The sequence below is a fragment of the Dryobates pubescens genome, chromosome 22 (genome assembly GCF_014839835.1).
Source record: "Dryobates pubescens isolate bDryPub1 chromosome 22, bDryPub1.pri, whole genome shotgun sequence".
Classification (NCBI taxonomy): Eukaryota; Metazoa; Chordata; class Aves; order Piciformes; family Picidae; genus Dryobates; species Dryobates pubescens.
Genome location: NC_071633.1, coordinates 19,908,856 through 19,919,561, shown reverse-complemented (window position 1 = coordinate 19,919,561; position 10,706 = coordinate 19,908,856). Strand labels below are relative to the sequence as shown.

The 10,706-nt window shown below is 58.6% G+C and overlaps 2 protein-coding genes across 2 annotated transcripts; both read left to right on the top strand.

Annotated features, from left to right (window-relative positions):
* Positions 1–681: 681 nt before the first annotated feature.
* Positions 682–6,942, top strand: RAD51 (RAD51 recombinase). The gene is made up of 9 exons (XM_009898449.2): positions 682–771; positions 1,719–1,856; positions 2,901–3,018; positions 3,545–3,636; positions 4,477–4,571; positions 5,418–5,531; positions 5,971–6,100; positions 6,261–6,382; positions 6,631–6,942. The coding sequence occupies exons 1-9, from the start codon at positions 685–687 to the stop codon at positions 6,752–6,754; spliced, it is 1,020 nt and encodes a 339-aa protein (XP_009896751.1). The 5' UTR covers positions 682–684; the 3' UTR covers positions 6,755–6,942.
* Positions 6,943–8,216: 1,274 nt separating this feature from the next.
* On the top strand, positions 8,217–9,736 carry LOC104298395 (cytochrome P450 1B1-like). The gene is given in 2 exon segments (XM_054171720.1): positions 8,217–8,379; positions 8,382–9,736. Coding segments are annotated over 2 exon segments (1,518 nt in total).
* Positions 9,737–10,706: the final 970 nt, after the last annotated feature.

Below are 10,706 nucleotides of genomic sequence, written 5' to 3'. Positions count from 1 at the left end.
GGTGGGCAGCTGGTGGTACCTGGGAGGTGCTAGGAGTGTTTTCAGTATCTGGCCTCTGCTGAGCCACCTGAGGAGCACTGTTGCACAGGAGCAGGTAAATGCCCTCATTTCCCTCTGTTTCCCTCAGCTGTTGGGGCTTCCCACCGTGCTCCTCAGCTTGCTCTTCAGGAAGGCAGCACAGATGTGTTGCAGCACTGGCAGGGCCCACAGGGAGAATCTCAGGTCCCTTTCAAAGCCCCCAGGGTACTGGCAGCCTTTGCCCATGTTGTGAGGGCAAAGCTGGGACATCAAGGGCCAGTTCCAAGCAATCTGTCTTTTAGTGTGACCCCAACTGCTTCCTGCTAAAGCGAGGCACTGCTTATGGACATCTCTTACTTTTTGTTAATTATAGCTCTCATCTTGTGGGGCTCTGTATTAAGCTTCCCACTGTTCTTTACCAGGTAATACAGAGAGTTGTTTGGTTTGCCTCTTTGTTGTTGTTTTATTGTTTCCTATGTAGGGAAGCAGACAAAAGAGATCTCTTGCAGTACCTACCACAGCTGAGAGATCTGGGAGAGCAGAAACCCATCCCATCCTGCTTGGGATGATCAGTTCATCCATTCTGCAACACCTCAGGAGTGTTCTGCTCTGAGTGGTGGACACTCTGCTTTTCTTGCAGGGAGGCTGCTCTGAACCCTTGGTGCAATGGCCATGCAGATGCAGCTGGAAGCCAACGCAGACACCTCAGCAGAGGAGGAGAGCTTTGGGCCACAGCTCATCTCCAGGTTAGAGGTAGGTAAGGAGATTCCTCTAGAGTAAGTTTCCAGTCAGTCTGCTGGTCTGCTCCTTGTACACAAGGTGTAGCTGAAAATGGCTGCTAAATTCTTGTGTTCTGTCAGGAAAAACAACAACCAAATGAAAACAAACAAAAGCTGACAAGACCTGACCCTGCCAAGATGTTCTCTTGGAATCACAGAATGGGTTGGGTTGGAAGGGACCCTGAAGATCATCCAGTTCCAGCCCCCTGCCATGGGCAGGGACACCTCCCACCAGCCCAGGTTGCCCAAGGCCTCATCCAGCCTGGCCTGGAACACCTCCAGGAACACCTCCAGGCAGCCACAGCCTCCCTGGGCAGCCTGTGCCAGGCTCTCCCCAGCCTCACTGTGAAGACTTTTTTTCCTCATATCCTGTGTAAATTTCAATCATCCAGCTCAAAGCCATTTCTCATTGTCCTATCCCTACAAGGCCTTGTCCAAAGTCCCTCCCCAGCTCTCCTGGAGCCCCTTCAGAAACTGGAAGGTTGCTCTGAAGTCTCCCTGGAACCTTCTCTTCTCCAGGCTGAACTCCCTCAGCCTGTCCCCACAGGGGAGGCTCTCCAGCCTCTGATCATCTTTGTGACTGCTGGACCCACTCCAACAGATCCATGTCCTTTTTTTGTGGTGGGGAGCCCAGAAGGAGGGCTGTGTGCCCTGTCCTGACAGGCACTGGTCATCTCCAGCACCTGTCCAGACAAACAGAACGACTCCTTCTGCCTGCTCTTTGCCATCTGTAGCTCATGCAAGCACTGCCCTGGCAGAAGGAGTTCGTGGTTCTTTGCATCAGGGAACAGGGAGGTAACACTCAGTATGCTGATTTGTGCTCACAGAGTTTGATCCAAGGCTGCTGAGGACAGCTGGAAGCATTCAGAGGCAGAGATGAAGGAATTTGTGTCTCAGCTTCTCTTTTTGTCTCCCTCTCAGCAATGTGGGATAAATGCCAACGATGTGAAGAAGCTGGAGGAAGCTGGATTCCACACAGTGGAGGCTGTTGCCTATGCACCAAAGAAGGAGCTACTGAACATCAAAGGCATCAGTGAAGCCAAAGCTGACAAGATCTTGGTGAGGGTGTTAACCCAAGATGTTCACCTGAGGTTTATTGCTGCTGCCTTCAAGTGTTCTGGTGGCTTTGGTAGCTCTCCATTAGGGACACACTGAGAAGGTACTAGAGACAGTTAGAGAACGGTGCTGAGCAGAGACAAAAGCTGCTAGGGCCAGCTTCAAGAAGTGAAGAGGCACCATTAGGAAGGTCTCTAAGGATCATGGAGGGTCTGGAGAATATTCCTGAGGTGATGACCAGTTCCAGCTCAGTGCTTCTCATGATGAGCCTACAGCAAAGAAACTGCTTTGCCATGCCAGTTGCAGTTGAGTTGCAGACACCTTCTCCCAAGACACTGTGGCCATCTGGAGCATGAGTTGTTTAAAGAGGGACCAAGTGCAGTGTTTGTGGGGTAACACTCAGACCAAGCAGCTCACTAGCTGAACCCAGAGGATCTGCCCCTTACCCCTTGCTTTGCCCCACTTTTGCACCAAGCACCCACTGTTGGCAGTTGCCAGGGCAGAGGATCCTGGGCCATAACAACTGGGCTGCCCCAGCAGAGCTGTTGTGCTGCTGTGTTGTTCTGAAGCATGTGAGCTGTGTACCTCAGGCTTTCACCATCAGACCTGGCCTTGACTTTGGGGAGTGAAGCTGGAGCTGAAATCTCCCAGCATCTGCCAGCTCAGAACAGTTCTCAGTTATCAAACTCTGAGCCAGTGCAGGCTAAGCTCCAGTAATTCCCTGCTTCGTGTATGTACTCACTGTTGGGAAGAGCATTCCCAGTGGCTGTGTGCTCATCCCCAGCAAGTCAGGCTTCACAGGGACAGAACTGCACCAAAGCAGGGGGGGTCAGCCACTGGAGGAGATTTCCATGCAGTACACAGAATGCTGTTGAGCAGAATTCCAGCTCCCTTCAGAGGTACCAGCTGCAGGCAGTCCATGAAGTTAGATGTCTGCATCCAATTCCATAGGTGCTTCTCAGCTTCACAACACAGAAGCTACAGTATTAATTACAAGAGGGAGTAAATGAGTGGCTTGGACTCACAGCTTGCTCTGGTTTTCCTCAGGCTGAGGCAGCTAAGCTGGTTCCCATGGGCTTCACCACGGCAACAGAGTTCCACCAGCGAAGGTCAGAGATCATCCAGATCACCACTGGCTCCAAGGAACTTGATAAGCTCCTTCAGGGTAACAACTTTGCTTCTCTTTGCTGAATAATCTCAGCTACCTGGTTTCTGTTTGTGTTGCCTGTGAACATAACTCTGTCCAAGAGTGGTGTGAGACACACAAGTTCTCGTGGGAGGAAAGCTCCCCTCAAGTCCTGCTCCCTTGTATCACAACTGATACTAGAGCTGTGCAAACAGTCTGACAGCCTTTTGCTTGTGATGCAGTGCCCAGAGCTGTTCATTTGGGGTGATTCTAGTGGAATCTGTGGCTAATCTCCAGCAACCACACTGAAGTGTCACCTCCCTCCCTACTTGTCATCAAAAACCCACCACAAATCATCTCAGCTCCTCAGCCTCTTCCAAAGCACAGCCCCCAAGCCTCTTACCTGCAGCGTGAAGGCTCCTCAGCCTGGAAGCCACTCCTGCAGTGGGAGTTTTGAAGCCTGTAACCAAAGGAAGTGTTTGAGCAAGGCTCTGTAAGCTGAGTATTTGCACAGGGCCTTTTTCTCACCTTTGTGAACTTTGGTTTCTTCCTCCTTTCCCCTCAGGAGGAGTGGAGACAGGCTCCATAACAGAGCTCTTCGGGGAGTTCCGCACCGGCAAGACACAGCTCTGCCATACGCTGGCAGTGACCTGCCAGGTGAGCTTGGGCCAGGTGATCCCTGGGGGCCCTTCCAACCTGGCATTCTGTGAGTGTGCACTGACCCAAACCAAGAGTTCAGACAGCTCAGCTCTCGGGCAGCCGCTGGTCTGTGCTTGTCCTCACCCTGTGCAAGGGTGATGCATGAACAGCTGCACACAGCAGGAGGATTTGCAGCACCCTGGGCTGTCCCTGCAGCTTTCCAGGACCTTCTGTTCTGTGCTTTGCCTGCCTGCTGGGATCACTTCAGCAGCAGTTTGGTTTGGGGTGGGGTTTTGCCCATGTTTGACATGTCCTGGAGACCTCACCACAGAATTTAACACACATTTGCCTTGGAGCATAATGCTAGGTCTTACATGCAGAGAAGCTTTCACTCTTTCCAGGTGTTCTGGACTGCAGAGAAACCTTTCTTATCACCAGGAGTGCTGAAAAGAGAGGAGGAGTTCTGCTGGGTGTGAGGTGCTCCTGTGACTGGGAGCCTTCTGTCCTGACCTATCCTGAGGTCACTTCACTTGGCTTTTGTAAAGGTGCTATCAAACACTAAATCAGCTGGGGAGATCCTTTTCACCAGCCTTAGCTGAAACAGAGGATAGTGTGTGTTACTTCCTAATAGTGCTCTCATAAAACAGCAGAGGTCTGGGGCTTAGTATGGTCATGTAGAGACACCCTGCCACCCCCTGAGCTTCCCAGCCCAGGCACTGCCAGCAGGAATCTTGCTTTTCCCAGCCCAAGTGACTTCACCACAGCATCTTGCCTGTCACAGCAGTTGAGGCAGAAGGCAGCAGCTGGGTTGTTTGTTGATGCTTTGTTTCACCTTTCATTCCTTCTCTCCTCCCTCAGCTCCCCATTGACCGCGGTGGTGGCGAAGGCAAAGCTATGTACATCGACACCGAGGGCACCTTCCGCCCAGAGCGGCTGCTGGCTGTGGCCGAGAGGTCTGTGCCTGGGGCTGGGGTGAACTGGTAGCTGAAGGCAGGAGCACATCCCTCATGGACCCCTCAAGGACCACTGTGTAGATCAGCCTGGCTCCTTAAATTCATGGGCTAGACCGCTCCTGCCCCTGAAGCCCAACCAGCCCCTGCCTGCACACAGCTCAGAGCACCTTGCTGAGCTCTCTTGCAGCCAGCCTGCAGGGTTAAGCACAGCAGCAGCTCTGTCGTTGTCCCCTGTGGATGATGCCTGCACTTCTTACCTGTGTCACACACTAGCAGTGAAACACATTCCAGGGCTGCTCTTGAATTCTGCCACTTGCACTACCCTGAAACAAGGATTCTTTGGTCAAAGGTTGTGGCACCTGCAGCTGGAAAGAGTTTTGTTGGGAACTGATGCTGAGAGCAGCTGAAAAAGCTCTTTTCTCCTCTCCTGCCTCTGCCTCAGAATGTCCTGACAAGTTTTTTACACCAATTAGGAAGTAAATCTTAATGACCCAAATGAAAACTGTGCTGCAGAGAGTCTGCTAAGATCTAAAAGCCTGAAGTGCTGGCTCTCTGCTCCAGAGGAAGGGAGGCTTCTGCCTTTTGTGATGCTTTAGACTTGCAAACTTGCAGCTGCTTCTCTGGGCCTTAATTCTGTGCCTGTTTCAGCCACAGACCACAGGATTTCTGCAGCCCCAGCGAAGGATTTGTTTACCCTGCAGTGTTTCTCAGACACTGAGGCTGTGCCAGCTTGAGCAGGGAAGCAGCCTTCTCCCAGCAGTCTGCCTCTTCATCCTCGTTTGTAGGTGACCCAGCTGCTGCTGCTGTCACTTAACGCTTGGACCTTTTCCCCGCCGGCTTCTCCAGGTATGGCTTATCCGGCAGCGACGTCCTGGACAACGTGGCCTACGCCCGAGGCTTCAACACAGACCACCAGACCCAGCTCCTCTACCAGGCCTCTGCTATGATGGCTGAGTCAAGGTGAGGGCTTCTGGGGGGCGCTGGTGCTTGTGCAGCACAGCCTGGTGTTGCCAGGTGACCTCTGGAGGGTGAACAAGTGCCAGAGCAGTGCAGAGTCCATCAGTGTGGAACCTCGTTGCTTGCCTCAGAGACCAGCTTTTCTGCAGCCTGCTTGGCTTCTTCAGTGCTTGGCTCTGTCAGATCAGGTTCTCACAGAATCCCCCAGTCCCACCCTGCTGGGGGCTGGGAGCGACCTCTGGAGAGCATCCACTCCAACCCCTGCTCAAGTAGGGCACCCACAGCAGCTTGCCCAGGAGCAATGGCCAAGGGCAGGGGGGTTTGGAAGCTCTCAGGTGAAGGAGACTCCACAACCTCTCTGGGCGGTCTGCTGCAGGGCTCCAGCACCCTCCCATCAAAGCAGCTTCTCCCCCTCCTCACCTGGCCCCTGCTGTGCCCCCAGGTACGCGCTGCTGGTGGTGGACAGCGCCACGGCGCTGTACCGCACGGACTACGCGGGCAGGGGCGAGCTGGCGGCGCGGCAGATGCACCTGGCCCGGTTCCTGCGCATGCTGCTGCGCCTGGCGGACGAGGTACCCTCGGCTGCGGTAACCCGAGCCGCCCGCCCCCCGCGGCGGGGGGGGGTTGTCTCCCTCCCCTCCTGGGTGGGTTCCCCCCTCCTTCCCTCCCCTCCTCGGGCGCTCTCTGCCCCCCCAGCCCCCGCGGCCGCTGACAGGCTGCCTGTCCCCGCAGTTCGGCGTGGCAGTGGTGATCACCAACCAGGTGGTCGCTCAAGTCGATGGAGCAGCCATGTTTGCTGCAGACCCCAAGAAGCCCATCGGAGGAAACATCATAGCCCACGCTTCCACCACCAGGTGAGGCAGCAGGGCAGCCCTCTGCTGCCCTTGGCTTGGAGGTTTTGTCGAAGCAGCTGAATCCCCTCCGAGTCCTGGGCTTCCAGGCCGGGTGTGACCAGCCCAGGCCCTGCTGCGCTGAGCCTCCTGAAGCTGCAGCAGAGCTGCTGCAGCCCTGCCAGCAGCGCTGGCCCTGTGCTAGCACTGTGGGCCCTGGCTGTGGTGGTGTTTCACCGGGATTAAGCTTTACTGCCTCTCCTCCCTGCCAGGCTGTACCTGCGCAAGGGCCGGGGCGAGACCAGGATCTGCAAGATCTATGACTCCCCCTGCCTGCCCGAGGCTGAGGCCATGTTTGCCATCAGTGCTGATGGAGTGGGAGATGCTAAAGACTGAAGGCTCCATTTCATCTCCTGCCTCATCCATGACCAGGTGCCCATGAAAGGCTCCTTTCTTCATGGCACCTTCTGGATGCTTTCCCACTGCGGCTGCTGAGATGCTGGCAGAGGAATCCCTTGGGGTTTGGGGAGGTCCCTCAGGGGCAGACAGCTTGAGACACAGCTGGAGGTGTTGCTTGGAGACCTTCCCTTAGTCACCTGTTAATGTGGCTGCTCGAGGACATTTGGGAGCACCACAACACGGCTCCTGTTCCAGCTGGGTTCTGCCAGGGCACACAGCTCAGCCCCAAGGCTGTGGCTGTGCTTCATCACCTGTGGGGCTGGGGGAGCAGCGGGGGGTCTGGCCAATAAAAGAGGTGAGTTCCTGATTCCTGGGTTGCTGTAATGAGCAGGGAGCTGGGCAGGGTGACCACCACCCCTGGGCTTGACCTTCAAGTGGTTTGGCTTCTACAATCTGTTGCACTTGGGGAACTTCACCTCTCACTGCTGACCTCCTTTTCCTTTCAATTAAATTAAATTTTACTTTACTTCATTAAATCTCTGTGCCAGGCTGGCTGCTGGGGGCCAGCCAGCGTTAGTGCACAGCAGGGTGGGTTACCCCTGCAGGGAGGAGATCCATCACCTGCCAGGCAGGGGGTGGGGGGATTCTTACTGTCCCAAGGTCCTTTCCGGTTCAAGGGGTGCAGTGGGACTGTGCTGAGTGCCTGCAGCTGTCCCTCAGAGTGCTTCTGAGGGTGAGAAGGTTCTTTTCCAGTCTATTTTGATATGAGCTATGCTGTTGTGAACTCTACACTTGATTAAAGAGCAGAGTGCCCTAGTGGGGGTTGGAATATCCTCCTTGTTCTTTTCCTCTGGGAGAAGTGAGGGAGAGGCAGAGGGCTCCAGCTTCTCTTCCCTGCATCCCGCAGCCCCCATCCTGCCCCAGCCGCTACCGAAGCCTCACCTCTGGCCCCCTGGTGATGCTCGGAGCAGGCAATGCCCAGGACCAAGGGCAGGCTCCGTCGCTATCCAAGTCTGGAGCTCCAGCCGAAGCGCCGGGCCGGGCGCTCAGGCTCCACCGCTGCCGAGGAGCTTCTGCAGCCGCCCGGGCGGCTTTGGGAGGGGGTTAGCCCTGGCTGTAAGAGGAAATGGGTCAGGCTCCAAACTCCCCTACCAGCCCCACCGTGGCTGCTCGCTTGAATCCGCTTGCGTGCCGCTGATGGCACCGAGCCCAGCACAGCCTCCTTCCTCCAGTCCCCCCGGCTCCTGGCCCCTACACCCCCACGGCTCTGCCCGGCCCCGTGATCCCCGTCGGAGCCCACTCCCCCCAGAACCCCGGGTGGGCTCTACCCGGCCCCATCCGGAATCTGGGGAGGGGATGGAGGCTCCCTCCCGCCTCGGAGGCGGCCATAAAGGGGCTGTGGGCGGCAGTGCGGGGCAGAGGGGCCGTGAGCGCTGCGGGGTGTCCCGACGGGGCGGCCATGGGGCTGCTGCTGCTCCTCGGCACTCTCTTGCTCCTCGGCGCCCTCCTGCTGCTGGTCGGGACCTGTCCCCACATTGGGGCCAAGTTGGGGTGGTCAGGGAGGCGGAGGCCCCCGGGCCCCTTTGCTTGGCCGCTGGTGGGCAACGCGCTGGAGCTGGGCGCCTGCCCCACGTAGCGCTGGGGCAGCTGGCGCAGCGCTACGGCTCCGTGTTCCAGCTGCGGCTGGGGCAGCGCCGGGTGCTGGTGCTCAGCGCCGAGCCGGTCATCCGCCGCGCCCTAGTGGGCTTGGGCAGCCGTTTCGCCGGCCGCCCCGACTTCCCCTCCTTCCAGCTGGTGTCCGGAGGGCGCAGCGTAGCCTTCGGGTCCTGCTCGCCGCGGTGGAGGGCGCAGCGGCGCCTGGCCCACGCTGCCCTGCGCGCCCACGCCACGGCCGGCGAGGTGGAGCGGCAGGTGGGGGCCGAGGCGGCGGAGCTGGTCCGGCTCTTCCTGCAGCACAGCCACGGAGGTGCCTACTTCGAGCCCTCCCCGTTCCTGGTGGTGGCCAACGCCAACGTTCTCTGCGCCCTCTGCTTCGGCCGCCGCTACGGCCACGCCGACGGCGAGTTCAGGGCACTGCTGGGGCGCAACGACCGCTTCGGGCAGGCGGTGGGGGCGGGCAGCGTGGTGGATGTGCTGCCCTGGCTCCTGCTCTTCCCCAACCCCGTGCGGAGCATCTTCCGCGACTTCCAGGCCCTCACCCGGGAGCTGCACGGCTTCGTGCGCGCCGGGCTGGCACAGCACCGCCAGACCTTGGACCCCCACGCCCCCCGCGACATCAGCGACGTCCTGCTGGCTGCTGTGGAGCTCGGCGACAGCCCCCCCGCGGGCCTGGGCTCCGAGGACGTGGACGGTGCCATGACCGACATCTTCGGCGCGGGGCAGGACACCACACCCACGGTGCTCTCCTGGGTCCTGCTGCTGTTGCTGAAGCACCCCCGGCTGCAGCGGGAGCTCCAGGTGGAGCTGGACCGGGTGGTGGGACGCTGCCGGCTGCCCACAGCCGAGGACCGGCCGCAGCTGCCCCTGCTGGAGGCCTTCATCTACGAGACGCTGCGGTACAGCAGCTTCGTGCCCATCACCATCCCCCACGCCACCACGGAGGACGTGGAGCTCGAGGGCTTCCACGTCCCCAAGGGCACCGTGGTCTTCATCAACCAGTGGGCAGTGAACCACGACAGCAGCAGGTGGCCTGACCCCCAGCGCTTCGACCCCCGGCGCTTCCTGGACTCCCGGCGGCGCCTGGACCGGGACCTGGCCAGCAGCGTCCTGATCTTCTCGGCGGGGCAGCGGCGCTGCATCGGCGAGCAGCTCTCCAAGCTCCAGCTCTTCCTCTTCACCGCCATCCTCCTGCACCAGTGCTCCTTCCACGCCAACCCCGCGGAGCAGCTCTCCCTGGCCTGCAGCTATGGGCTGGTGCTGAGGCCGCAGCCGTTCACTCTCACCGTGCGGCAGAGGCAGGCTGCGGGCAGCCAGCCCTGAGCACCTGCCGCGGGGTTGGTGGGACCCAGCTCTGCTGCACCCAGGCGGCTTGGAGCTGGCAGACCCGGGGTGTGGGGGGCAGACCCGGGGTGTGGGGGGCAGACCCAGCTTTGTCCACAGGAGTCTTGCTGCAGCACAGCCCTGTCCCCGTTTGCAGGGTGAAGGGCAGCAATAAAGACCTTTGCCCTGGGACCTGGCTCTGCTGCTTTTCTCCAGGGGACTGGTGCCTGGAGGCATCACTCACACCTGAGCTCCTGCCTGGCTCCTCCTTGTCCTGTCACAAAGAGGCCCTGCTCGAAGTCTATCCCCAGCCTTCTTCTTGGTCACTTTAAGCACTGAAAGGCCACCAGAAGGTCTCCCCAGAGCCTCCTGGTCCCCAGAATGAGGAACCCCAACGCCCTGAGCCTGGCCTCACAGGAGAGGAGCTCCAGTCCTCCCCCCTGCTGTGGCTCCCCTGTGTTGCCAAGAGCATGACCCCAGCTCTGCTTCCTGTGCTGGGGGCAGGAATCTGCTCCCCTGTTTTCCTTCAAGGATTGTGCAATGCTTGACCACCTCCTTCCTGCAGGGACTTCCAGAGGCAGAAGCCAATCCTGCTTTATTTCGGCTGAGCCCTCTCAGAACTCTCTGAGACCTACAGCGCCTGAGCCATAGCAGAGCCAGAGAAGCTCTGCCTGTGTCCAACCCCTTCCCCTCCTCCCTTCCCCATAGCTTTTCCCTCAGCTGCCCTTCCAGTGAGAACATCTCCCCCGTCAGCTGTCCTGGTTCCATGACACTTAGCACACAACACTCACTGCCGGCCCAGGCCGTTCAGTAGATCCAAACAAGGCAGAGCCAGGCCCTGGCCCACCACAGGCTGTCTCTCCAGCCCCCTGGGCCTGGGCAGCTCTGGCTCTGCCAGGGGATTTCCAAGGAATCATCAAGCCCCTGAACCAAGGAAGATGGCTGCAGCAGAGCTGAGCCAGGCTGGGAG